Below are 24921 nucleotides of genomic sequence, written 5' to 3'. Positions count from 1 at the left end.
ACCTTGATTCTGGCCCTGGTTCTGTTTAACTCTTGTTCTAACCCATCTGTCTGCCTTCTTTCCCAATTCTTGGGGAGAGGTCAGATCTGAGTCAACAAGATGCTGATGCAACAACTGGTTCTGACAATTGTTTAAAATTTGTTCTCTCATCATTAAATTGTACAATCCTTTATAATCAGTAACCTTACTGCCCAGCAACCAGCCCTCAAAAGCCTTAGTGGCACAATCTACAAAGTCAGCCCAATCTTGAGACTGAGTTTTCTGGGTATCCCTGAACAGCACCCTGTACTGCTCAGTGGTTAGGCCAAACCCATCAACCAGTGCACTTTTCAAGACTTGGTAATCATTAGCATCCTCCACCCTTGTGGTGAGGAGCTTGTCTCTTCCTTTACCCTCAAAGGAGAGCCACAAGATAGCTGCCCACTGACTTGGGGGAACACCTTGCACAGTGCAGGCCCTCTCCAAAGCAGTAATCCATTTGTGGATGTCATCCCCTTGTTTAAAGGGGGGCACTATCTTACCAAGGTGTTTTGTATCAAAACTCCTTTCCCTATTGCTAGGTACAATGCTGCCACCAGTGGGGACTGTCCCACTCAATTGTTGCTCTCTAGCAAAGGCAAGCCTCTCTTTGGCCAGGGCAAGTTCTTCCCTTTCAATCCTCAGATTGGCTGCCTTTTCTTTAGCTACATACATTCTCCTCTGGGGAGATGTCATTCCCCTCTGAGAGGAACGTTGAGAGCCATTGGTATGAATGGATCTGCTAGAGCCTCTTGACAGAGATCTAACTCGTCCATTCCCAATGTTAAGCTGACCTGAGAGTGGCCCCAGGGCTCCCCTAGAGTCCCTCTCATGTCTGCTTAAGTTGGTCCTGGTTAGTCTGACGACTTCTACCTGGTCCTGCTCTGCCTCACCCTTAGATTCCAAGTCATCATCCTCATCATCAGCATCATCTGCTTCCTGATGTGGATGGTCCTGGTTATCAAAGGGTCCCTGTAGGGAGGGCATATTGCCTTCTGAAGTAGAAGGGTCTGGGTTACCAGCCCTCCTTGCATCATGAGTCTCTAAGAGACCAATCAGAAAAGCAGTTGTGGGGTTAGACCCCTGCTTAATCTTCCTAGAGGTACATACTTGTCGTAACTCATGGAAGCTAAGCGCAGTATATCTTGAAGGGATGACCTGTGGAGGGTCAACTGACACAAGGGGAGACTCAGTGTTTCCTCCTGTGACCGACATACTGCTTCTAGTGTGGTGTAAGTGATGCACCTACCTACACTATGTGTTACCTACTGGTCCCTTGCTAGAGTTGTAGCCAAGGTGTGCTAAGCCTTGAGGAGCTACAACAGCTGGTTCAGTAGAACTCAGAGTATTCTAAGCTTTAGTTATATGTACCTAACAGTACTTATGTGATCTTTCAGCAAGATATTCTTAGGATACGTGTGGTAAAACAACAGCAAGCTCAAATCCCAACCGCTGCTCACCAATGTGAGAAGGTGGCCTGATATGCAGTGCTCACTATTCTAGTGAACACTATGTATCAGTCCAGCAACCCTTATTGATGATTGGTTGTAAGTCAACCTTATAGACCAGCTATCCTAGTAGCGTGGATACGAGCAGTCTAAGGCTAAAGACTCGAGAGGGCGTGTTAAGCCAGCTGTTTACCACACATATACCCCTTGAATACCAAGTGAAAGGACACCACACAAGTGTTATGAAAATAAACAGTTATTTATTTAAAGATCACAACAGCCCTGTACTCTTTATGAGGACAGGGTACTAAGCACAAACCAAAACTCTTACAAAAATACTTAAGTTAGCACAGTATATACAAATGCCCGAGGGGCACGGAAAACCATATACTCTGAAAGTGGAATGCGAAATTCCTAGCAGGTAAGTACAGTACTAATAGCTTTTGGAATCGCTAGGACTTGACTAGGGAATCGTTAGATTACTTCTAGGAGGCCTAGGGGACTCGGGTGCAGTGTGTGCACTCTCACGCGAGATGCGGGACAAAAGTCTATGGTAGCTAGGAATTAGAAAGTTAGTGTTCTCGGGCGAACCCGACCTGGTAGGGAGAAAACGAAAGTAGATTCTGACCCTTGGATAGTGAGGCTATGCTGGGGCACCGAAATGCCGAAGTTACCTAGCCCAGGGGCTGCAGCTGCATAGGTCTGAAAAGACGTCGGGAATCCTCGTAGACGGACCAGGAGCCGGAAGAAAAGATGCTGGCCGGTGACCAGTGAAGAAAGTTCAGTTGGATCCAAGCCTGGATCTCGAAGATAGATGACACCTGAAAGCAGAGGGGACCAAGTTCGAGACTACTAGCCAGTAGTCAGTGGGCACCAGGAGGGCACCGGATGGTAGCCACCTCGACAAGGTGAGTGGGTGACGCTTGACTCGAAGATCTCACGGACCAGGAGGCGTTGTCGGCGACCAGGATGGAGGATCGAGCTGTCCCACGAAGATGGAAGCTGTCGGCGTCGCTGGACCCAGGATTGGGCAACAAAGCCTTGGCAAATTCAAGCCCACGCGGTGGACCTAAAATGGCGTCTGGGGTGGACCAGGAGGGTCCGGGGTGCCTCTCTTGAACAAGGAAGCAAGGGCCAGCCTGGAGCAACCAGACCAGCAGTCGTGAAGTCGTTGGGCGTCGTTCAGAAGGCCACAAGCCAGCCGGCTAGTAGCCAAACAACGCGGTGCACAGCAAACAGCAGAAGGGCCCCACGCAGATCGTGGAGATGCAGGGAGGCTGATCTTGGGTGCTGGAGCCGCGCAGGGTCGGGGCTTCTCGGACCCCAAAGCACTCACCAGTGGAGGACACGGTGGGCTTGCAGTAAAGATGTCGTGCAGTCTTGGCGATCGTCGGTCCCTTGAGGTCTCGTCGCACTCACGGTTCTCAGCTTGGCTGTAGAGGTGAGTAGAGGTCAGAGGTGCCAGGGAAGCCGGGTCTCGTCGAGCTGGGTCGTCGGATTCGTGATGAAAGACTTGCAGCAGACCGCAGTGTTCTTTAGGATGGTGCCCGCTTGATGCAGGGTGACTACTCCTTAGCCACAAGGGAGAATCTTGAAGAAGAAATCGTGAAGTCCTTTCGAAGAAAGTGGTATCTTGATTCCAAAGATGATCTAATTTTAACAGGGGGCCCGCTCCCATCTTTATACTAAAAAAGGGGGCTGACCCGGTGACTAGGTCCTGCCTATGGGTGGGACCAGGAGGGGGGTGGTTACACCCCTCTCCCCTGCCGGACTTCCCCAGGCCAGGGGCTGGTGTGCCCCTGGAACTGGTTCTGACTGGCCTATGCGTAGTGAGCACCGGGGTGCCACTCAGCAGTCACCTTCCTGAAAAGCCCTGCCTACCCAGGATACACAAAACCATGTCTGGGACGGTGCTAGCACCGCCCCTGACAGGAAACCCTTTGTCCAGGCTCCCCTCACTGGAAGGACTCCCAGCTGCAGGGGGTCAGACTCGTGTCTGTGGTGGCAGCATCCATTTTGTGGAGCTGAGGCTTCAGTTAACTTTAACCGGGGTTCACAGTTACATACATGTCGTGTCCCTCTAGAAGGGTGGAATGCTAACCCCGTCGCCAGAATTGGCGAGGGGTTAGTATTCCAATTCGTATGGCACCTTACTCGACATGTTTTGATAAAGCAATACCAGAGATAGCATTTAACCGCGAGGATTATAATGCACTTAAGAGTATATGGTATGCGATATCATGGAACAGCTATTAGGACTTGATTCCGCAAGCTGCAGACAGGCTCAGCTCATGCCAGAGCACTATCTCACATGATTCCAAGCACTCTGCCTTCAGGATTGTCAAGGCCTGCCATAGGAGTGACTGATAGGAATCTGTGTGTCCATTTTAGGGTTAGGTATAGGGATACTACACCTACAGCAAAGGGTGATTACACGACTTTGCCCCAGCTGTCATGCAGCCAGTTGTGTCAAATTTAGGAGACCAGCCAGGGGTGGCATAATACATGCTGCAGCCCCTGGTAGCCCTGGGTACACCTATGCCCTGAGTTACAGGGTCTGATAAGGTGGCCCAGTACCAATTGGTAGATGCACCTAGGGTACATGAGGTAATTTAGAAAGAGAACAGCCAGGCTGTGGGTCTGATTGGCAGGCCCACAGCCAGAGAAAGTCGTAAACCAGTGAAACAAAAGCAAAAAATCTGGGTGATCATAGGATTGCAGACCCTACTCTCCTACAGTCATCCACCCGGAACTGGCGTGTGCGATCCAGATAGTAAGAGAGCGCACGTTTTCGGTCCAGACGGTGAAGCCTCTCTTCCTCTTTCGAGGGATGCGGAGGCGGAAAGAAGGTGGGCAAGGTGATGGACTGCCCGATGTGGAAGGCTGTGACTACCTTGGGCAGGAAAGAGGGTTTTGTCCGCAACACAACCTTGTCCGAATGGACAGAAAGGAAAGGAGGTTTAGAGGAAAGAGCCTGGAGCTCACTCACTCTCCTGGCAGAGGTGATGGCAACCAGGAAAGCAGTCTTAAGTGTAAGAAGACAGAGAGGACAGTTATGAAGCGGCTCAAAGGGAGCGCATATCAAGTAAGTTAGAACCAGGTTCAAGTCCCACTGGGGCATCACGAAAGGAACAGGAGGGAACATATGAGTGATGCCCTTTAAAAATCTGTTTACAATGGGAGACTTGAACAAAGAAGGCTGATCAGGTAGCATTAGGAAGGCTGAAAGGGCAGAAAGGTAGCCCTTGATAGTGCCCAGAGCAGAGCCCTGCTGGGCAAGAGAAAGAAGGAAGAGGAGAACCTCAGAAAGAGGGGCATTGAGAGGATACACAGCCTTTGCTGTGCACCATGCCACAAATCTGTTCCACCTGCAGGTGTATACCGACTTTGTGGAGGGACGCCTGCCTGCCAGAATGACATTACAGACTTCAGAAGGCAAATCAAATGGTCTCAACTGTCGCAGCTCAATCTCTAAGCATGGAGGTGGAGACTGGACAGGTTTGGGTGGAGGACCGTCCCCTGCTGCTGCGACAGAAGGTCCTCCTGAAGAGGCAGACGAATCGGGGTATTGACCGACATACTGAGTAGCTCGGGATACCAGTACCTTCGCGCCCAGTCCGGAGCCACAAGGATGACTTGGGCGCGGTCACGCTTGATTTTCTCCAGCACTCTGGGCAGAAGTGGTATAGGCGGAAAGGCGTACAACCAACTGCAACTCCACTCGTGACGAAAAGCGTCCCCGAGCGAGTGCCGCCTTGGAAATTCCAACACGCAGAACTGATGACATTGCGCGTTCTCTTCTGTGGCAAATAGATCTAACCAAGGCTCTCCCCACTGCAGAAAGAGGCCTTGCGCCAAATCAGAGTTCAGACGCCATTCGTGATCGATCATGCACCTTCGGCTGAGCTTGTCCGCCCTGGCGTTCAGAGAACCTGCCAGGTGTTGAACCACCAGGGTCACGCCCTGATGTTCCAGCCACTGCCAGAGGCGCAGAGCCTCCTGGCATAGGGTCCACGACCCCACCCCGCCCTGTTTGTTGCAGTACCACATGGCGGTGGTTTTGTCCGTGAACACCTGCACTACACTCCCCCGGACAGAGGGGAGGAATGCCTTCAGTACTAGACTAATCGCCCGCAGCTCCAGAAGGTTGATCTGGAGCCGGGACTCCGCCGGAGACCAGAGGCCTCTGATCTCTGCCTCTCCCATGTGGCCTTCCCAGCCCAGGAGGGACGCGTCCGTCACAACTACGTGCTCCGGTTGGGGAAGGGAGAGGGATCTGCCGCTGACCCAATCGCAGTCCGTGAGCCACCACTGCAGCTGTTTTGCAGTGCCCTCCGAGATCATGACATAGTCGGACAGGTTGCCCTGATGCTGGGCCCACTGAAACTTCAGGTCCCACTGCAGAGCCCGCATCCGTCACCTGGCGTGATGCACCAGAAGGATGCAGGAGGCCATCAGCCCCAGAAGCCGCAGCGTCAACCTGACCGAGACCCGGGATAAAGGCTGAAAGATTGGAATCAGAGCCTGAATATCCCAGACCCGCTGTTCGGGAGGATAAACCCGAGACTGCGCCGAGTCGAGGACCGCTCCAATGAAGAGGAGATTCTGAGAGGGGCACAGGTGTGACTTCGGCACATTGATGGAGAACCCCAGCTGGTGCAGAAGGTCCGCCGTTGTCTGGAGGTGGCTGACGACTGTCTGGGGCGAGCACGCCTTAAACAACCAGTTGTCTGGGTAGGGGAAGACTGAAACCCCTAACCTGCGCAGATGAGCTGCGACCACCGCCATCACTTTTGTGAACACCTCTGGGGCGCTGGTAAGGCCGAAGGGGAGCACGGTAGACAAAGTGTCGTGGCCTACCGTGAACCGCAGGTAGCACCCGTGGGCTGGCAGGACGGGGATGTGGAAATAAGGGTCCTGCACGTCCAACGCTACCATCTAGTCTCCTGGGTCCAGGGCAGCTAAGACCTGAGCCAGTGTCAGCATTTTGAACTTCTCCTTCCGTAGAAAGCCGTTGACGTTCCGTAGGTCCAAGATAGGGCGCAGGCCCCCTTTGCCCTTCTTGGGTATCAGAAAGTAGTGGGAGTAACAACCACACCCTACTTCTGGCCCAGGAACGCGCTCGATGGCCCCCTTGGCCAAGAGGGCCATAACTTCCTCTTGCAGAAGTTGCAAATGTTCCCCCGACACGCTGTGGTATTGCTGGAGGGGTCGTCTCGAAGGGGAGGGAGTAGCCCCTTCAGACGATCTGCAGCACCCACATGTCCGATGTGACAGTGCGCCAGTGGAAGTGGTGATGGCGAACCCTGCCCCCCACTGGCGTCACATGGGCCTGAAAGCATGGACTAGGAGGGTTTTGTACCGCTTTTAGGAGGGTTTTGAGGCGGATGCTGCAGGGGAAGGTGTGGGCTGGCCTCGCCGTTGTCCCCGACCGCCGCCACGGCGGTTTCCACGGCCGCCACCGCGCTGTGTATTAGTCTGAGGTGCGTGGCTGGCAGCACGTGTGGGAGCTCCCCTTCCTTGGCCACGAAAGGAGCGAAAAGCACCCGTTTGCTGGCGTGGGGTCAAGAGGCCCAAGGACTTGGCTGTAGCCCTGGAGTCCTTAAAACGCTCAAGCGCATGGTCTGCCTTGTCGCCAACGAGGCAACAGACATCAAACGGCATGTCCAGGAGGGTGGCCTGGACATCAGCCGAAAAATTAGAGGTCCTCAACCAGGCGTGGCGTCGAACTGCCACCGTCGTTGCCATCACTCTGCCCAGTGAGTCCGTGGTATCCAGCCCACACCGGATGGAATAGCGTGCCGCATCTCGACACTCCGCAAGGGCTTGGGCGAGTTTAGTCCGGGCCTCCTCCGGACATTGTGGCAGCACGTCCGCGACCGTGTCCCACAGAGTGTGGGTGTAGCGGCCCAAGAGGCATGCGGTATTGACTGACCGCAGTCCCAAACTCAGGGACGAGAACACCTTTTTACCGAATTGTTCGTACCTCTTGGATTCCCGATCGGGCAGAGTCGTCGGGAATACGGTCTGGGAAGTAGAGGCCTGGATAACCAGGCTCTCGGGGGTGGGGTGGGTAGACAAGAAGTAAGCGTCACCCGGAGCCGGGCGGTAGCGTCTGGCCACGTTCCTATCTACAGGCTGACCTGTAGCGGGCTTGGACCAAGTGCCCAAAAGAATGTCACACAAGGCCTCATTAAACGGCAGTAGAGGCTCAGCTGAGCTTGCCTGTGGTTTAAGGACCTCAGTGAGGAGGTTAGTCCACACGGCCGCGACGGGGAGCTCCAGGCCCAATGCCTTGGCCTCCCGCGTCAACACTACACTGTAGGCAGCCCCCTACTCCGTAGCCACGGTTGGAGGAGAGACAAAACCAGTATCTGGCGAAGTGTCCAGTCCACTAGCATCCCCAAGCTCACATGTCCAGTCCTGCTGAGACTGGCACTCCTGTGCCAGTGGGTCCACAGACCCCTCCCAATCACCCTCGTCACCCATCACCTGAAATTCAGGTTCAAAGAATGGGGCCGGTTCGTGGAAATAAAAATCTCCATACGACGTCGAGAGCGGCGCCCAGCAGCGGCGCTCCGGCGCCGGAACCGAATCGAAGGCAGGATCGGGGACAGCGTCGCCCGTAGGCGGCACCGGGGCTGACACTCTAGGGACCGGCGTCGATGAGGTCGTGAGGTCAACCGCCGGATGGTGTGGGGCAGGCTGCGGCGCCCGCGACTCCATCGGAGCCGCGTGGGTGGTGTCACCCGAACCCCCGACCGCGTCACGTAAGCGTTGGGGTGGGTCGGAAGAGCGATGACGCCTTTCCGACCTCTGATGCCTCTTACCGGAGGATCTTGATTTTAAAGACCAATGCCGACTCTCGGAGTACGAGGGCTCCGACCCCGCGACCGGTCTCTCGACCTCATGTGGGACCGGGACCTTGAACGGCGCGGGGCCGACTGCAGGATCTCAAGTCGCTTGCGGGACCGCTCCCGCCAAGCCTTAGACGTCAGGGCCCGGCAGTCGGAGCAGGTTCGGTCGTCGTGGTCGAGGCCTAGACACTGAAGGCACCGGCGATGGGGGTCGGTAACCGACATCATTCGGTTGCACTTGGAGCAGGGTTTGAACCCGGGCATCCTTACCGGCACCGTAGGAGTCGAACGACTAGAGAAAAACCAGATCAAAAGATCAAAAAAGTTTAGTCAAAAAGTGACTAAGGGGTAGAGCTTCTCTGGATCTGCGCTAGCTGGAGCGGAAAAAAGAAGGACTGACGTCAGTACGCGAGGGCGGGGTGTAAGTACTCCGGCGACGTCATTCCGGCGCTAACGACGCAGACGACGGACGCGGAGCCGCGGACGACGCCTACCGACGCGCAGGGATATTGCTACGCAAAAGTTTCCGGATCCAGTCTGACGCCTGAGAATATTCTAAGGTAAGGAATCTATGGTAAGGAATCTATCACTAATGTGTCTCTTTCAGATTACAGTAATCCACTATTAATCCCTTTTGGCTTCCGGAGAAGTGTGCTACTCGCCGAAAAGTGGTTAAGACGCCTCGTCAGAAAAACTAAGCGTTATTTAAATACAATTACAATATCCCCTGTCCAAGGAAGCAGATGAGGGTATCACTTACAGGTGTTGCTAGAGCAAGAAGTAATTTACCCTGGAGTGTCTCCTTGCAATACCCAGATCTATTCGGTCAAGAAATCTAAGGTAATACTTAGCACATGGATCAAGAACTGCACCACCTGAATGACAGTGGTACCAGAATTTCCAATTGTTCCTGACCCCTCCTTCATCTTGACCAATATTTTCCACGATGCCAAATATTTTTATGATATTGATCTAAAGAATGCCTTCTTTAGCATCTCTCCCCCTCCAGATAGCCACTACCTAACAGGGTTCTCCTATCGTGGGACTCCGTATTTGTACTCTTGTTTACCCCAAGCGTATTGCAAGTGTTGTTCTGGGAAGGGCACGGAGATAAAGTGAAATGGGAGCAGCAGCAACGACAGAGCGAAAGACAAAGTAGTGCGCTGAAGGAAAACATATGGCCCATAGTGAAAGTCTTTATGTAGCAGGTGCAATCTCCAGGGTGGGACAAAAGGAGGGACTACCACATTTATTCAACGTTAAGCCCGCATTTCTAAAGGACAGTAAGAGGAACCAATCAAAAAGTTGGGTTTTTTTTAATACCATATCTTACATTCTACGTCTCTTCGAGACAGTGCATGCGCTTCCTAGGCGAGACCTAAAAAGGCACACTGACATTTGACCTCTGTCTTTGAACAGACAGTAAATGTGTCATGATAACAGAAAGATTTAAAGGCATCTTGGGGGCGCTGGTGAACCCAGGGAAAGATGGCCGCACTGTAGTGCAGCTCTGCCGATCAAGAGCTCATTATCCATCAAATATCCTGCAATCCGCCGATATACCTAGATGCAAACGATCGGCAACTGTTGGCGGTGAGGAGGTGCGGCATACAGGCACGAAATTGAGCAGAGACAGCTGCGTGAAGCCACAAGATTATGTAAGACAGGATCGCGCCTGTTGGCTGCGCCAACTAAGATGACGTCAGCCGAGACAGATTAGCGGCACCTCTCATGGCCTGGCTCCAAAGAGGAAGCGATGCCGCCGTGAAGCTGGCGGCACTCTGACCGGCGATACAGCAGCCAGACAGGTGAGATCAAATGATGAGGTGTGAAGCTGGCGAGCTCCTGAATAATTAGCCAAAGACTAAGGGCGGGGTGAGGTCAAGTTACATAGCCCTGCCCTCAGCGACCTAACTTGACGCATCCCGAGATCTTGCAAACCTCTTTACAATAGCACTGGAACCACTGGCATGCACTGTATGCGAGCGGCACACGGAGGCGGCGCTTAGATTCTGACAGCATCCAATTTGAGTGTCATTATATGCAGATGACATGGTCCTGTATGTCAAGTAACCATCTACACATCTGTCGTCACTGCTAAGGAGTATATCCATTTTGAACGATATTCTGGTCTTAAGTGTAAACTGGGAAAAATTGTATGCAATCCCATAGACAACGCGTACACAACCTCAACAATTGGACTATCTATTAAAGTGGTACACAGACCTGATGAAGTAATTGGGGGTGTAGATCCATCATGAGCCCGAAAGAGTGGTCAGGGAGACTACGGTCCGGCCATGGGAAGGCTGGTGGAACAAGTGGAAAAATGGATAAAAATGCCATTGTCCATAGCAGATAGAGTGGCTATAATCTAAATGGTAATACTATCATGGTTCCTCTATCTTTTCAGTAATATTCCCGTCAAACTACCGCAAACCCTCTTAAAAAAACTGTGGACGCAGTTAATACGATGGGCATGGGCAGGAAAACAGTCCCGAATTGCATGGCAAGTGATGGTACTGCTGTATGAAAGAGGTGGGTTTGGCGCTCCGGATCTACAAAATATTCTCCCCCAAACCCGCAGGGGCACCCCATGCTCCGATAGACACAATTCACCATACCACACAGTTGTGAAAATGCTCAAGTCACCTTTATATGCACCTGCACTTCGCCTGGGAAATCATCCGGCCCTTTCAGTGTTACAAGAAGAGGGGAGCCTATTGATCTTTAAAAAGGTGGGCATCATGACAATGGCAGATGTGTATTTGAACGGGCACTTCATAGAAATTGCGGATTTGGCCTTTATCAGTAATAAAACAGAGCTATTTCTTTTTATATATCACCGCCTCCGATTAGCTATTAGGACCCTATATCCCATGTTCCCTGATGAGCCCCCCATGCTAGATGAGCTACAGATATTACCAGCAAGAACATGGTCACTAAACTGTACAAAGCTATACAGGCGGACAGTTCAATGCGTTCTGACATGGAGCTAAGGAGATAGAATGCGCAGCTAGATAGGCCCTTGACATGTGAGGAATGGGTATTCTGCTGTACACACTCATAGGACTACTGACCCCTAACTGCAATCTACGACTCATACATTTCAAATACCTGCAGCAAATGTACCAAACACTTGCCAGACTGTGCAGATATGGAATGCGTGAGGAGGCGCAATGTATGACCTGTGGGGAACAAAATGCAGACTTCATACATCTAGCATGGAGTTGTGCAGGGATTCTGGCGGACGGTGGAAGGGGATCTGGGATTGTTGATGGGAAACTTAGCAGACTACACGGTCTAGGTATGTTTGCTGGGACTGTTCACGAAGCTAAAACTTCAAGAATGCTGATTTGTGGCAGTGGCGCTCCTGCTAGCCAAGAGGCTGGTAGCAATATACTGGGGCCAGTGTAATGCTCCAAAATACAAGCAATGGTTGCAAGATATGATACACTGTAATGATACTCTAACAATGTACTCCGAGGAACTGCCTGTGGCGTCACAGCCAAAGGACATTTGGACCCCCCCTTACTACATACTTGTTAAAGCATCTTGGGGCCCTTCTTGATACCCAATGAGCTGATGATTTTTTAGATGATGGGGTGAATTGTTCTGTATGGTCAGTTGCTATGTTATTACAATAATGTACGCAGGGCAGGGGAAGTGATGATGTGGATGATTAGGTACTTTTGCTGTACACGTTTGCTAAAATAAAACCAACAAAAAAAATTAAAGGCATCTTTATTGCTCATTCACTTACTCAATAAACACAAATCATGTTCCTTTCCACCTTAAGTTCACTTGTTAGAATGGACTATTAGGTCTTCGAAATAGCTCAACCTTATAAATCTGATGCGCTATAGCAAGTGGGCGAGTAATTTTTTGAGGCCTGATGGGAGCCTACTGGACCACTCACCCAAAGTTCTAATGCTCTCTGTGAACCTGCAATCCTAGATTAAAGATCCCCTGCAATCGAACATGTTTGTGTATACTAGTAGATGTGGTGTGCAGCATAGGGGTGTATGTGTGAACCAGATCAACACAGGCCTGTGGGTTCCATTTTAGAAGTCCTTGGCTTGTTCATGTGCACGCGATGGAGGTGAAGTTGTTTTTCCAGCAAGTGTGTTGCGGACATTCCCGAGACAGGGGGAAGGGAACCCAGACAAAGAAGTGGGGAAAAAAGGTAACTGGCTACTCTTTAAAAATCCGAATAGGTCCTTTCAGATACAGAGGGCTGCTGATTAGTCTTCCTTGGAAATGCCATTTGGTGGATGGCGGAGGAGAAGGGCAGGGCTGCAGAATCTTTTGTTAGGGTGTGAAGGATCCTTAGAAGGGGAGCACAACCTTTTGTCTTGCTTCCTCATCACATTCAGATGTGGAGGTTTATAGGTCAGGGACACAATCCTTCTCTGGTGAACATCAATCAAGAAGAGTCTTGAATGCAGGCAGAGGACGACACATGAAAAAGCAACAGAGCCAAACTGGTTGTGAAAAGGCAAACTGAAAATCCACATACCCTGTCTGGCAACTCTGCATAAAAGTGGGAGCAGTTGTCTCTTTTTTTGTTCCGATTCCTCTAGAAATGAAGAGGGGTTAATCTGCAGAGTACTCAGAGGACAACTACTCAACCCAGGGTCGGTGTCGTGTCAGTTCCCCAGAGGTGAGGGGACATTACAGAGTCTAATCTGAGGGAAGAATTGCTGACTTGTCCTGAGACACACAGAGCTTTGCCTGAGCGAGAGAAAAAAAAGTGACAACCCTGCAGCAAGAGCAGACTGATAGAAGCCACAGTAGAATGTACGTTCAACCAAGACTCGCAACTTGAGTGATCAATGTGGTCAAGAGCGGCAATTGATCTAAGCAGCTTCGCCAGAGAAACCACAGGACTGCTGAAGTGTGTCGGACAGTCTCTGTGTACTATTCCCATCATCATGACCAAGATACTGGAGCTTGTGTTCCCCAGTGCAGCAGGGACAGGGTATCTGCCTATGGAATCCACTTTGTGAACGTGGACAATGTAATCGCGGCACTGATGGTTCTTGACGTGTGCGCTGTAGAAGTAAAGCCTGTAAGCCTTAGGTGCCTGCCCAGGGTACCATTCTGTGAGAAAAGAACATGGCCTGCACAACTAAACTCTTGCAGGATGGATGAGCAGATAAAAATCATGCATCTCTAGGTGTGGCTGGGACGCCTCGTTGCTGAGGCAGCCATGCGCACTACACATCTTAAATAAAATAAATAAAAATAAATTAATGGTAAGAGGGGTTCAGATGACTGGCAAGACTGTTGTAGTACATTGGTCATAAAAATTGGCTTTGGTCTTGACGGTCAGGAGAAGAGGCTATAAAATATCCACAGCCTTGCAAATCACAGGGTGGTGTGAGATCACCTCAACTGATTAGGGACAGAGTGATGAACTCTCCATTTCTCGTTCCGAGGAGAGTCCTATCTCCTAACATTTTCTGAATGTTGGAGTCTTGGGCAAGAGGTGGCATACATTTTACAGGGTCACTAATATCATCGATGTTGTTTCCCTTATGTTCCTGGGGGACAGAGGCATGACCAAACACATTGTAAATGGTCTTACTACACTGTTACGACCAATCGGTCTGGTCCTTCAATACTGCTGCTCTTCCAGCAATTACTGAGACTCTTTACATGTTCTGACAAATGTTTGATTGAGTAATGGGACCAGAGTTTTGAACTCTGCGCTGGCAAAGGCATCAGAAGTGCCAGAATTTGCATCTATGTAATTGGGGTTGGTGCCAGCTTTAGCATCAGAAGATGTGTTTCTGGCAAAGCTAGCGGCACTGAGGCAGGAAGTGGGCAAGTGACGCTGAGGGAATTCCCACTGTCTGGAGTCTGAAAGGCGCCCTTAGCGGTTTCATGGTGCCTGAAAGTTCCCTGGGTGTGGAGGGGGCGATATTGAGTAACCATGGCCCTCTTGAAAATAATGAACATGGCATTCAACAAGAACGTGCAGGGTAAACCTGAGAAACCTGTGGTCCCAAATCTGGTTTCTGAAGAAGAGAAGGAGTTGATGTTGTGGCTGAGCCCAATGGCACTGCAGGAATCGAGCCTTCAGCCTCAACTATTTCAGGCTGCAAAGACGACACCATAGGCAGGATGAGACGCCGCGCTCCGTGAGGCCCCAGCGGATTGATATAACGACGGAAGGGTCAATCAAACAGGACTCACAAGAGGAGTTTTACATGATTACAGTGTCACCTCACAAGCCGGTATGAGGGACATAAGCTGAGTAAGGTCTACCAGAATGGTGTGTCCAACTTTGGTGCTGTGACGAGGTGTCTGGCCCTGAAGAATTTGCCATAAATTTTGAGGCAAAGAAACATGTTGGCATGTAAGATTGGTGTGCATGGATAGCAACCAACACATTTTTAATTTGACAGTTCACACCAAGTGAAGAATAAAGTAATTGCGATAAAGGTGTGCCTGCCAATTTTAATCACGTTTCATCACAACAGTAGAGTGTATTTATCGGTCACTCTGCTGCACCTACATAGTTTATTTTTGTTTTTTTGTTTGGACACTTTTCTTTTGGACAAAATGACCACCGATGATGAGAACAGTGGGCTTATCTGGTGAGTACCTACCAGTTACCCCGTTGGTGGTTCGCCCGTGAAGGGTCATTTTGTCCTTCCGCACTTTTTCCACTGACATTTGGTGTTTGTTGCTTTTTTTTTTTTTATTTGTTTGTTGCTTTTTAATAAGTTTGTTGGTGCACTGAATATATTGAGAAATTTAGGAATTATAATTCAGTCACTATTTGCCTTCTGGAGGATTGTCAATTGAAAAAGGGTATTTTTAAATGATAGGCAAAAGAGTGTTGCAAACTACCACATAGAAGACTAAGAATAGGGGGGTTTGCTGTAGATACACTAGTGATATACACACTTCGCAGAGAATAAAACCAAAACGACTGATACACTTTATTCTAACATAAATTGCCTTAGAGAACGGGTTTTCGTGTGTAGATTAATTATGCTCATGACAAGTGTTGCATGGATAAGTCATTTTGCCTCCTCTTCTGGTTTTCACGTTCCTTCTCTCTGGAGGATTTTGAGGAGAGTGAATTCAAAAACTGCAATCGGAAATGGGATTTACATTTGCCTCAAGGATCTTCCCGAACACTCCCTGTGTAAAGTTTTGCTTTCCTTTCTTTTATGGTTTTGGGGTACATGTGAAGGCATGACTCATACAACTTAGTGTCAAGCTGTGGGCCATGTGGCAATCAGAGTCCCCCACAAAGCTTAAACTCTGAACGTTTGGGAGGAGTCATTCTAGTAGTGATACCAAAATGCTACAGAGCAAACAACGAAAATGTACGTAAGGAGAATAAGATAAGCAAGCTCCAGATCTGCATGGATACATGGAAAAATGGGAACTGTCATCTGCACCCCAGGCAGCACCCTCCAGGGACATCACTGTGGCATCATTGCCAGCAATGGCTCAGAGCCTGCGGCCTCTACTGACATACAAGTTATTGGATTCTCTCTGATGCCTGTAATGTCCAAAACTTGAGGTATCTGAAGGCAGAAGTATCCATCAGAAATGGGGGCTCCTAAAAAATCTCTAGGGATGACCCAACAATCTAATCAGCCGTGGACTACAAAGGTGGGCCTGGGGTTGTGGGGTAAATGAAACATTGCATGTAAGCCAGCAGGGGGGGAAGGCTCAACCAAGATTGGGAGCAGAGGAAGTGGCAATTTACCCTCATTGATTCCTGCCAAGAAGTGAAGCAAAAACAAAGGGCTACACATGTGGCAATTGTTACACTGCCACAGCCTCCTTAAGACAGGATCCTAAAGGCACAAGCAATCAGTGGCTGGCAACCGAAGACTAGAAGACTAGAGTAGTGACAGCAATATGTGTTTGCAGTTATAGATAAGAAAGCTGATAACAATGGAGCAATCCACGTTAATAGGATATTGTGGATGATGGAATACTGCCTAAACAAGAACAACAAGAATTTGGCAAAGCCTAGGAGAGACCTGGCCTGGGGCTTCCTCAGAATGCCCGCGATTGCTCTGTCTTTGCGGTCGGTAAATTCTACTTTTACCAACCGTAAAGACAGACCGATCACGGGCATTGTGTTCTTTACTAGAAGCTTTCACACAAAAAACGGATTTTCCAACAGATATTACGGGACTAGATTCAGCTCCATCAATACTATTGTACACCCTGAGGAAGCCCCAGGCCGGATGGCCATGTAAAGGGGGTGAAACACGTGTTGGCTGTAACTTTGTGTTGCTTACCCAAGAGAAAGTCACAAAATAACTGTATAAAACACGCTTACAAAAAGATGAAACTGCCTTTTGGAATTTTTTCTGCAAAAAAGATAATTAATAACTAAGATTTGCCCTGACACCCCTTTGGAACTATACAAATTATCTAGTCAAGCATGTTGTGAATGCCTATACATAAAGTTTGGGAACTGAAAAGGGTCCTGCTGAGATATGATCAGAAAAAGGACAGCAAGACGAACAGGAATGAGAAAATGAGAAACCTATGTGTCTGTGGATGTAGCTTGAAACAAAATCTCCCAAAATACAAAGTAAAGCATCATCTGGTAGTTTTAACAAAGGTTGGGTTAAAAAGATCCTTTTACAGATTTATGTGGAAGGAGGGTCTTGAACCATTTGCCTACCTGTTGTCTGTAGCACGGAATCTAACTTGAACTTGTGCTGTGCAATACTTTCAATATAATAAATACACAATATTCTCACAAAAATATCACGAAGATTAATTAAAAAAAATAGACTTTAGACCCTAACAACTGATTCTGATTAACAAAAGAAAAGCTGGATAAAACAGAAGGGATGGGCAGCTGACTAGCAAGATCAGAGAAGTACAATTAAAAGTCTGTGCCTTAGTTAACATAAAACAAATAAATTATACCTAGAATTTTTCTTTTTTAATTCTTCTATAAAGTGCCAAAACCATCAGCTTGAAAAATTCAAAGATATGTAAAGGAAACATAATTTACATATTTTTTAAAATAAATGACTTACAGTTGTTGAATTCATATACCATGTGTTTCAAAATAGTATCATGACCCTAAAAGGAAAAATGATTTTAAGGAAGATGGCATAGATTTACAAATTTCTTAAGAAGTAAACAAAATTAATCCAAAAATTAAAGTACACGTGCATATGGTATAAACATTTTGTTTAAATGGATTTAAGCTTTCCCATCTGCTGATTTCATCTCAAATGTACAGTCTCTCACACGTCACTCTCGAAGCCTGGAAAGACATGCCAGTAACTTCCAATTAATAACGCTTGTCATTCATATATATTTCATATGGTATACAAATACCAATAACCCCATTTCTCTGTGGGAAGTTGTGCAGTCTTCCAGTTTAATTCCAATAAGAACAAGTCACTTACCTTTGGTAACGCTTTTTCTGGTGGATACTCTATTTAACCACACATTCCTCACCTTGTGAATATCCCCACACTGGAACCAGAAAACTCAAACCAGTGCTTCTCCAGGCCCGCAGGTGCCACTGTGTCATTGCCTTGCCATTCGGGAAGTGACAACACACCCACATATAAGCACCACCCATGATAGATGTCAGCTTCTTTTCTTAATTCATCTGCACCCTCAAAGATGGAGCAGACCGACCAATGAGAAATCCAGTGTGTAGGATCCTAATTAAGGATTTTTTATCTTCTTTTTTTATGTCACCAACCACACCGTAGAATGGAGAGGCAGTTGAGGGGCCGGCAGTAAGATAAAGTATCTGCCAGAAAGAGATTTACCAAAGGTAAGCAGCTTGTTCTTCTGATAGATACTTCTAAGCACAGATTCCACTCCTTGTGAACAGATAAGAAAGTAGTACCTCCCAACGTGGTGGGTATGTGGAATGACGCAAACTAAAAAGTCCTGCAGGACCGTGCAGGCGAAATGCCCATCTCAACAGGCCCAGCTGTGCTTTGTTATTTTTATTTATTTATTTAAAACACTTGTAAAGCGCGGCTGTCACCTGGCAGGTATCCTGGCGCTGAGAGCTTACTCCTGATCTAGAAGCAGTGGGAATCTGTTAAGGGGATAGACGTGGCGGGGAAACTAGGGGAAGAGCCACGTTTTGATTCGCTTCCTGAAAGGCAGGAGCTGTGGAATTTGACGAATGTCGGCGGGCAGACTGTTCCAAAGCTTAGCAGCCGTCACTCTGAAAGATCTTCCCCCGGTCCTTACCTTATTAAATCTGGGTACCGTCACAAGGCAGGCTGTAGCGGATCGTAGAGTTCTGGTGGGGATATACCAGGAAAACATTTGTTGTAGGGGTCTGGGGCCCGATCCGTGTAATGCCTTGAAGACCAGGCAGAGAGCCTTGAAAGCTATTCGTTGCTTCAAAGGAAGCCAATGTAGCTCTGCTAAAGCTGCTGTGGCCGAGGATCTCCTGGTCCAACCAAGGGCCAATTTGGCTGCTGCCGACTGGACTCGTTGGAGTCTGTCCAATAGTACAGCTGGAGACTCGAGCAGGAGAGCATTGCAGTAGTCAAGGCGACTGAGAATAGTACACCTGACTATCAATGCTCGAGCCTGGGCGGGGAGTAGTGGCAGGATTTTGCGCAATGAGCGCATAAGGGCCGAGCAGGTAGAGACTGTTTTGGTTACCTGCGTTTCCATGCTAAGGTTGTTATTTAGCATGATACCCAGATTGCGGACACTAGTAACCGGTTGTGGTTTATCTGAGTTTTCCGGGGGCCAGAATTCCACAGGTAAAGGGCGAGAGATTCGGCTTCCGGGACAAAACAAAACCTCGGTTTTAGAGGAATTGAATTGGAGGGAATTCAAGTGCAACCAGCCTGCTGTGTCTCTTAGGCAATCATGAAAAGCTTCCATGGGGAGTGAGTCTCCCCCTCCCATGAAAGAATGAGCTGGGTGTCGTACGCATAGTTTACTGTTTTCATTCTGTGGGTTTTGATTAGAGTAACCAATGGTTTTAAGTAAACATTAAAAAGGATCGGACAGATAGACGAACCCTGGGGTACACCGTGAGGGACTGGGGAGAAAGCAGATTGAAAAGGGGGGAGGGATACAGCTTGTTTCCTATCTCTGAGGTATGAATGGAACCAGAGCAGGGCAGTGCCGTTAACCCCTGCCTCTCTCAACCTCTTCAGCAGAATCACGTGGTTAACTGTATCGAATGCGGCAGACAGGTCCAGCAGGATCAAGGATACTGCGTGGCCCCTGTCTGCACGCATACGAAGTTCTTCCATGGCTGTGAGCACTGCTGTTTCGGTGCCATGGGCTGGCCGAAATCCGAATTGGAAGTCGTCCAGAACGTGACTCTGCTCAAGATGTGTCGATAGACAGGAGCTGACCCAGCGTTCCACCACTTTCGCTGGAAAGGGTAGAAGCGATATGGGTCGAAAGTTGGAAAGACACTCTGGGTTCAAGGATGGTTTTTTCAGCAACGGGGTGATGAGTGCTTGCTTCCAGGGGGTGGGAACAAAACCACAGCACAGAGATTGGTTACAGATCCTCCGGAGGGTGTGGAATAGTTCATTTCCACACGCTTTCCAGGTTTTAGGAGGCAGTGGGTCCAGGGGGGACCCAGAGGTGATTCCAAGTGCCAGTCTCTCGAAATCATCTTCGGGGATAGGGGGAAAGGCCTGTAAACCTTCCCTAGGTGGACAGCCTGGACTTGGTGGATCACTGTTGGTAATGTCGACTCCGGGGGAATATAGATTATTTTGCGATGGGGGAGTTGCCAGATTGCTTATGATGGTCTCGATTTTGTCCGTAAAGAACTGTGCGAGATTGTCACAGAGGGTCTGTGAGGGGGGGATGGTTTTCTTGGCGCAATCAGGGTGAATGAGATTATCAAGGATCTGGAATATACTTTTCGAGCTATTAGCTGCGTTAACTATAGTGGAGCAGTAATAGGTCGATTTGCTCTCTTTGATGGCGGATTTGTATTCCAGGAGCTTATTTTTCCAGATGATTTTATTATTGTCACAGTATCCCTGTCTCCACTTCCTCTCAGCCTGTTTGCAGGCTAGTTTGAGAATTTTCAGGGAGTCATTATACCATGGAGCAGGTGCTCTGCCTTTAGGTTTACAATGTTTTTAGTGGGACAAGAGAATCCGTGATGGATACTATCCTCGTGCTAAAAGCTCTATAGTTGTATTCGACCGAGTTAGTTGGGGAGAAGCTATCTTCCACATTGAAGACATTGGTGGTGGAACTCACTTTGTGAATGTATGCATTGACGTCCATGTCTGACAGATATCCAGGACAGGCACTCTGCGTGTCAACAGATATTCAGGACAGGCACTCTGCATGTAAACACGTTGCTAGCCACCTTGGGCCTGGTACAGTGAGCCCACAGGTCGCTTCTTGGCCAATACATAGCAGATTTTGGTTCGGAGAACTTTCCACCGAGCGATGATCCTTTCGGTACCTTTTAGCTTTTTTTGCCCCAGACAAACCCACAAAGAGTTGATTGATCGTACCAAAGTACACCGGGTGGACAATGTGAAAAATGAGCATTCTCCTGGGGTCCAAGTGTTTGAGTCTTTCTTCCTCCTTCAAGGTATGAGGCGAAGGTAAAAGTTCAAAAGAGTAATGGCCTATTTGATGTGAAAAGACGACACTACCTTTAGCAGGAATGATGCTCGCGTCCTTAGCGCCAGTTTGTCCCAAAAATTGTGCTATAAGGAGGATGGATTCAGATGGCCTTAAGCTCACTTACCCGGCATGCAGATGTTATCGCCACCAGGAAGAGTGTTTTGAAGGTGACCAGGCACAATGGACAGTGGGGCACTGGTTCAAAAGGGGTACACGTCAGAAAGGTGAGGACGAGATTTAATTCTCAATGTAGGATTACAAAGGGCGTTGGTACAAAGATATTCTGCAAACTGTAGGAAAGGGCCGCTTTTTGACAGAGTAAACCCCACTTGTTGCTCGCTGGTATGGAGGCTTTTGATTGGAAGTGCACGGGGTCCCTGCTAAGCAGGCCCCAGTGCTCTTTCCCTAAAACGATACACAATGTTGATTGTAACCCAATTGGCCACAACTTTAGCCCACTTGTTAAGACGCTGGTAAATTGTACCCCTGGTACCCAAGGCATGGGTGATAAACAGGGTCTCCAAGGGTTGCAGCATGTAGTATGCAACCCAAAGGGACACACACGCATACTGCATGCAGACTGCCATAGCAGAATGCGTGAAATGGTGCAAGCCAGTCTGAAAAAACAGCATTGTACACATTCTTTGTGCAATGTCAACACACACACTGCATTTACTAAATTATATGTAAGTCACCCCTACACCAGGCCTTCAGAGCCCTAAGGCAGGGTGCATTATATTTCATGTCAGGGTACATCTGCATGAGAAGATGTGCCCCTGCGATGCCTAGTTCCATTACTAGACATTGCAAGTGTTCAGGAAGCAATTTAAGAACATGTATGGGCACTGGTCATTACAAGTAACCCAGCTACACAAGGGCTTCACTGAAGATAATGGTGTTTGGTATCAAACACCTTGTCCTAATAAATCTGTACTGGTTTCAGAATCAGATTTATGAAGACATGCACCCAGGGGGTATCTTAAAGGTGTCCCTTGTGACCCTACTAGTCACTTAGTGTATTAGCTGACTGGTATCTTCCAGCCTGCAACCACAGACGTGTTTCTGCCTCCCTGCAAGGGAGAGGGTGCATTCTGAGAGGTCAGGAACAATGCCTGCTTGAACGAAGGTGTTCCTACCTCCTCCAGCATGTGGATAGTGTTTTAGCATATCAAGGCAGAGGCTTCAAAGCCTCTGCCACTTTTGATATGTAACCCAGGAATCCCCCCAGATCTAGGGAACGCCACCCCCTGCCCTTGGGCCCATTTGGCTCCAGAGCAGGCGGGAAATTAGATATTCAAGAGGCATGTTTCACTCAAAGGCTAGTCACATCCCTAAGGTAGGCTACCTGAAGTGAACAGAGAAGGGTTTCACAAACTTGTTTTTTGGAAAGCAGACTTCTGAGTCAGGGTTATGGCCACAGGAAGTGGTCATATAGGGGGTTGAGTCACTATAGTGGTAGGTAGCCCATTGGCTACTCCTGTATACTCCCCTCAAAGTCCGTAAAGTATTTAGGGGTCCCCCTGACACCAGACAAACAGATTAAACTACCTGGGAAGAGAAGGACATAGAAGAGCAGGCATCGCGAGAGCCATGGACCTGCAAGGAAATTGGCGCCAAACAATGCCTTGCAGCTTGCTCCTTAACAATTGCAAAGACCTGAATCGTCCTGCGGCCGTGCATCCTCATCAACACATGGAGGCCTGCCCAGCACTTCGACAGTCAGTGATCACCTTGCATCTGTAGGCACTGACCAAATCTACCTGGTTCACTGTGTTGTTGGCATTTGGACCCACCAAGAGAGCATCACTTCAGGAGAAGGTTTTGGTGGCTCTAGAAGGTCAGCCCAACACTCTGCCAAGTTTCGAGACCGGACTCTCTAGGAGCCCCCCTGCACCATATCCTGAGTACCAGGGCACTTGCGCCAGCTAGGACTTGTTCTTCTTCCAGTCCTGACACGACAGCCTTGGAAACCTTCCTGCACGTCGAGGGACTTTAGAACCGACAAGACCCACCTCTGCAGGTTTACCGACAACCGTGCTAACCTCAAACGCAAGGGGCCGGCCAGCCAAGCACATCTGCACCAGAGCTCCCCGGCCCAAGTTCACGACTTCTGACTGCGACCTCTTGGCCTATGGGTCTGCATGAACTGACCCTCCCTTACGTTCATCCGGACTTCTCCCCAAGTCCCCCATTGCAGCTTCTGTTCTAAGTCTCATTGGCTTGATCGGTGTAGTGCTCAAGGCTACCATCCCGACCAGCACTTCCGCACCCAGACACACCAAGGCAGGTATAGGGAAACAGCTGGTGGTACTTTGGGCCTTGGCCCTCTAGTACTTTAAGTCACAAAGGCCACTTGTAAACTCCGACATTAGGTACAGTTTTGCTAAATGTACTTTTCCTCCCATAGGTTAAACCTCATGCTTCAAAACCGTTACCTGAACTATTTTACTGGTACCTCCTAAAACCGATATCTCCGAATGTACTAAACATATTCTAAAGACATTGGTGTCAAAATTCCTATAAAAATCTACTTTATTTTTCTAAATTGGTCTCAGACTTCTTCTTGTGTGTGTAAACTATTTATTGACTGTGTGTGTAGAACAAATGGTTAGTACACCAGAAGGAGTAGGGAGTAATAAAATATATTTATATTGCGTGATCGCACATGCTGTATGTGCTAATACTGCCCTCACTCACACAGATTAGCACATACAGCACGTACCATCAGGCAATATAAATATATTTTATTACTCCCTACTCCTTCTGGTGTACTGAGGATTGGCAGGGGGTTCAGGGTAGGTGAGTCCATACCCTCACCCCTTCATTTGTGTGTACTAGAACAAATGGTTAACACTCCCCTCTGATATGCCTAAACTGTTTGACCACACTATCACAAATACAGCAATTGGGATTATAAATGTAAGCCCTATAAACCAAATAAGGGTCGTCTGGACTTTTTGCATGGTATGCCCATACAATGGCATACTACATAAAACGCCAGCTTTCTAAACAAACCTTTCAGAAAACACATCACAACAGGTAATGTGAACAAGGACGGTTGGGATGGCAAACCAACAATGACCAAACCAACAGATATCCTTTAACTGTGCCCAGAGCAAGACCTTGTTGGGACAAAAACAAAGCAAACAATAACACATCAGATAGTTTTGCCTCCAACTGGTCTAACGGGCAGGAATCAGCACTTGCCAAATGCAGATTTCGTGCAAGAGCGCCTGGATGACATCAACAACCTCGGGAGGAAGATCGAAAGAACTTCACTGCTCAATCTCCATGTGTGGAGGAGTTGACTGCATAGGCTCGCGAGCAAGGCCTTGCATAGCTTCTGTGAAACAGGGCCCTCCGACAGTGGAAGCCTGATCGGAGGGCAGGTGCCATCGTCCAGAGATTCTCGGTACCACACTCCTCTGGCCCAATTCTGTGCCAATAGGATGGCTAGGGTACGGTCATTCCTGATCTTCTTTACAACACTGGGTATAAGAGGTAGTGGTGGCAAGGTTTTAGGACTCCCGTGCTCCACTCTATGCAGAATGCGTCTTTGAGAGAGAGCCTTCTTAGGAACGCCAGTGCATAAAAAGTACAGATCTTGCATGTTCTCAACAGTGGTTAAGGGATCAATCTTGGGTTTATCCCCATTGTTTGAAGATGTCCTGTACCACTTTTGGGTGCAACTTCCATTTGTGATCCAACGAGTGCTGCCAGTTGAGTTTGTCCGCACTGGTGTTCAAAGATCCTAGCAGGTGGTGTACTTCCAAAGAAATTGCCTGATCTAGCATCCAGTTCCATAGGCAAAGTAGAGCCTCTTGATCCGGGGCCCAGGATCACACTCCACCCTGCTTGGTGCACTGACACATGGCGGTGGAATTGTCTGTGACAACCTGCAACAGCCATCCCTTGATGGAGGGCAGGGAGGATTTAATCGCCAAGCGAATCACCCGCAACAACAGATGTGAAGGCAGATCTCCACCGGAGACCAC

General features: G+C 48.7%; 1 protein-coding gene across 1 annotated transcript in view; it reads right to left on the bottom strand.

The window, feature by feature from the left end:
* The window catches only part of LOC147698809 (E3 ubiquitin-protein ligase TTC3-like), a 1497644-nt gene that overhangs the window by 1442517 nt on the left and 30206 nt on the right, over positions 1-24921 (bottom strand). Inside the window, exon 3 of the mRNA XM_086935406.1 lies at positions 17356-17401. Coding sequence (XP_086791532.1) covers positions 17356-17401 — 46 coding nt within the window. The remainder of the gene's footprint in view (positions 1-17355; positions 17402-24921) is intronic.

The sequence above is a fragment of the Lissotriton vulgaris genome, chromosome 8, assembly GCF_964263255.1.
Source record: "Lissotriton vulgaris chromosome 8, aLisVul1.2, whole genome shotgun sequence".
Lineage (NCBI taxonomy): Eukaryota > Metazoa > Chordata > Amphibia > Caudata > Salamandridae > Lissotriton > Lissotriton vulgaris.
Note: the sequence above shows the minus strand (reverse complement) of the source record. Positions and strands in the feature narration are given on the sequence as shown.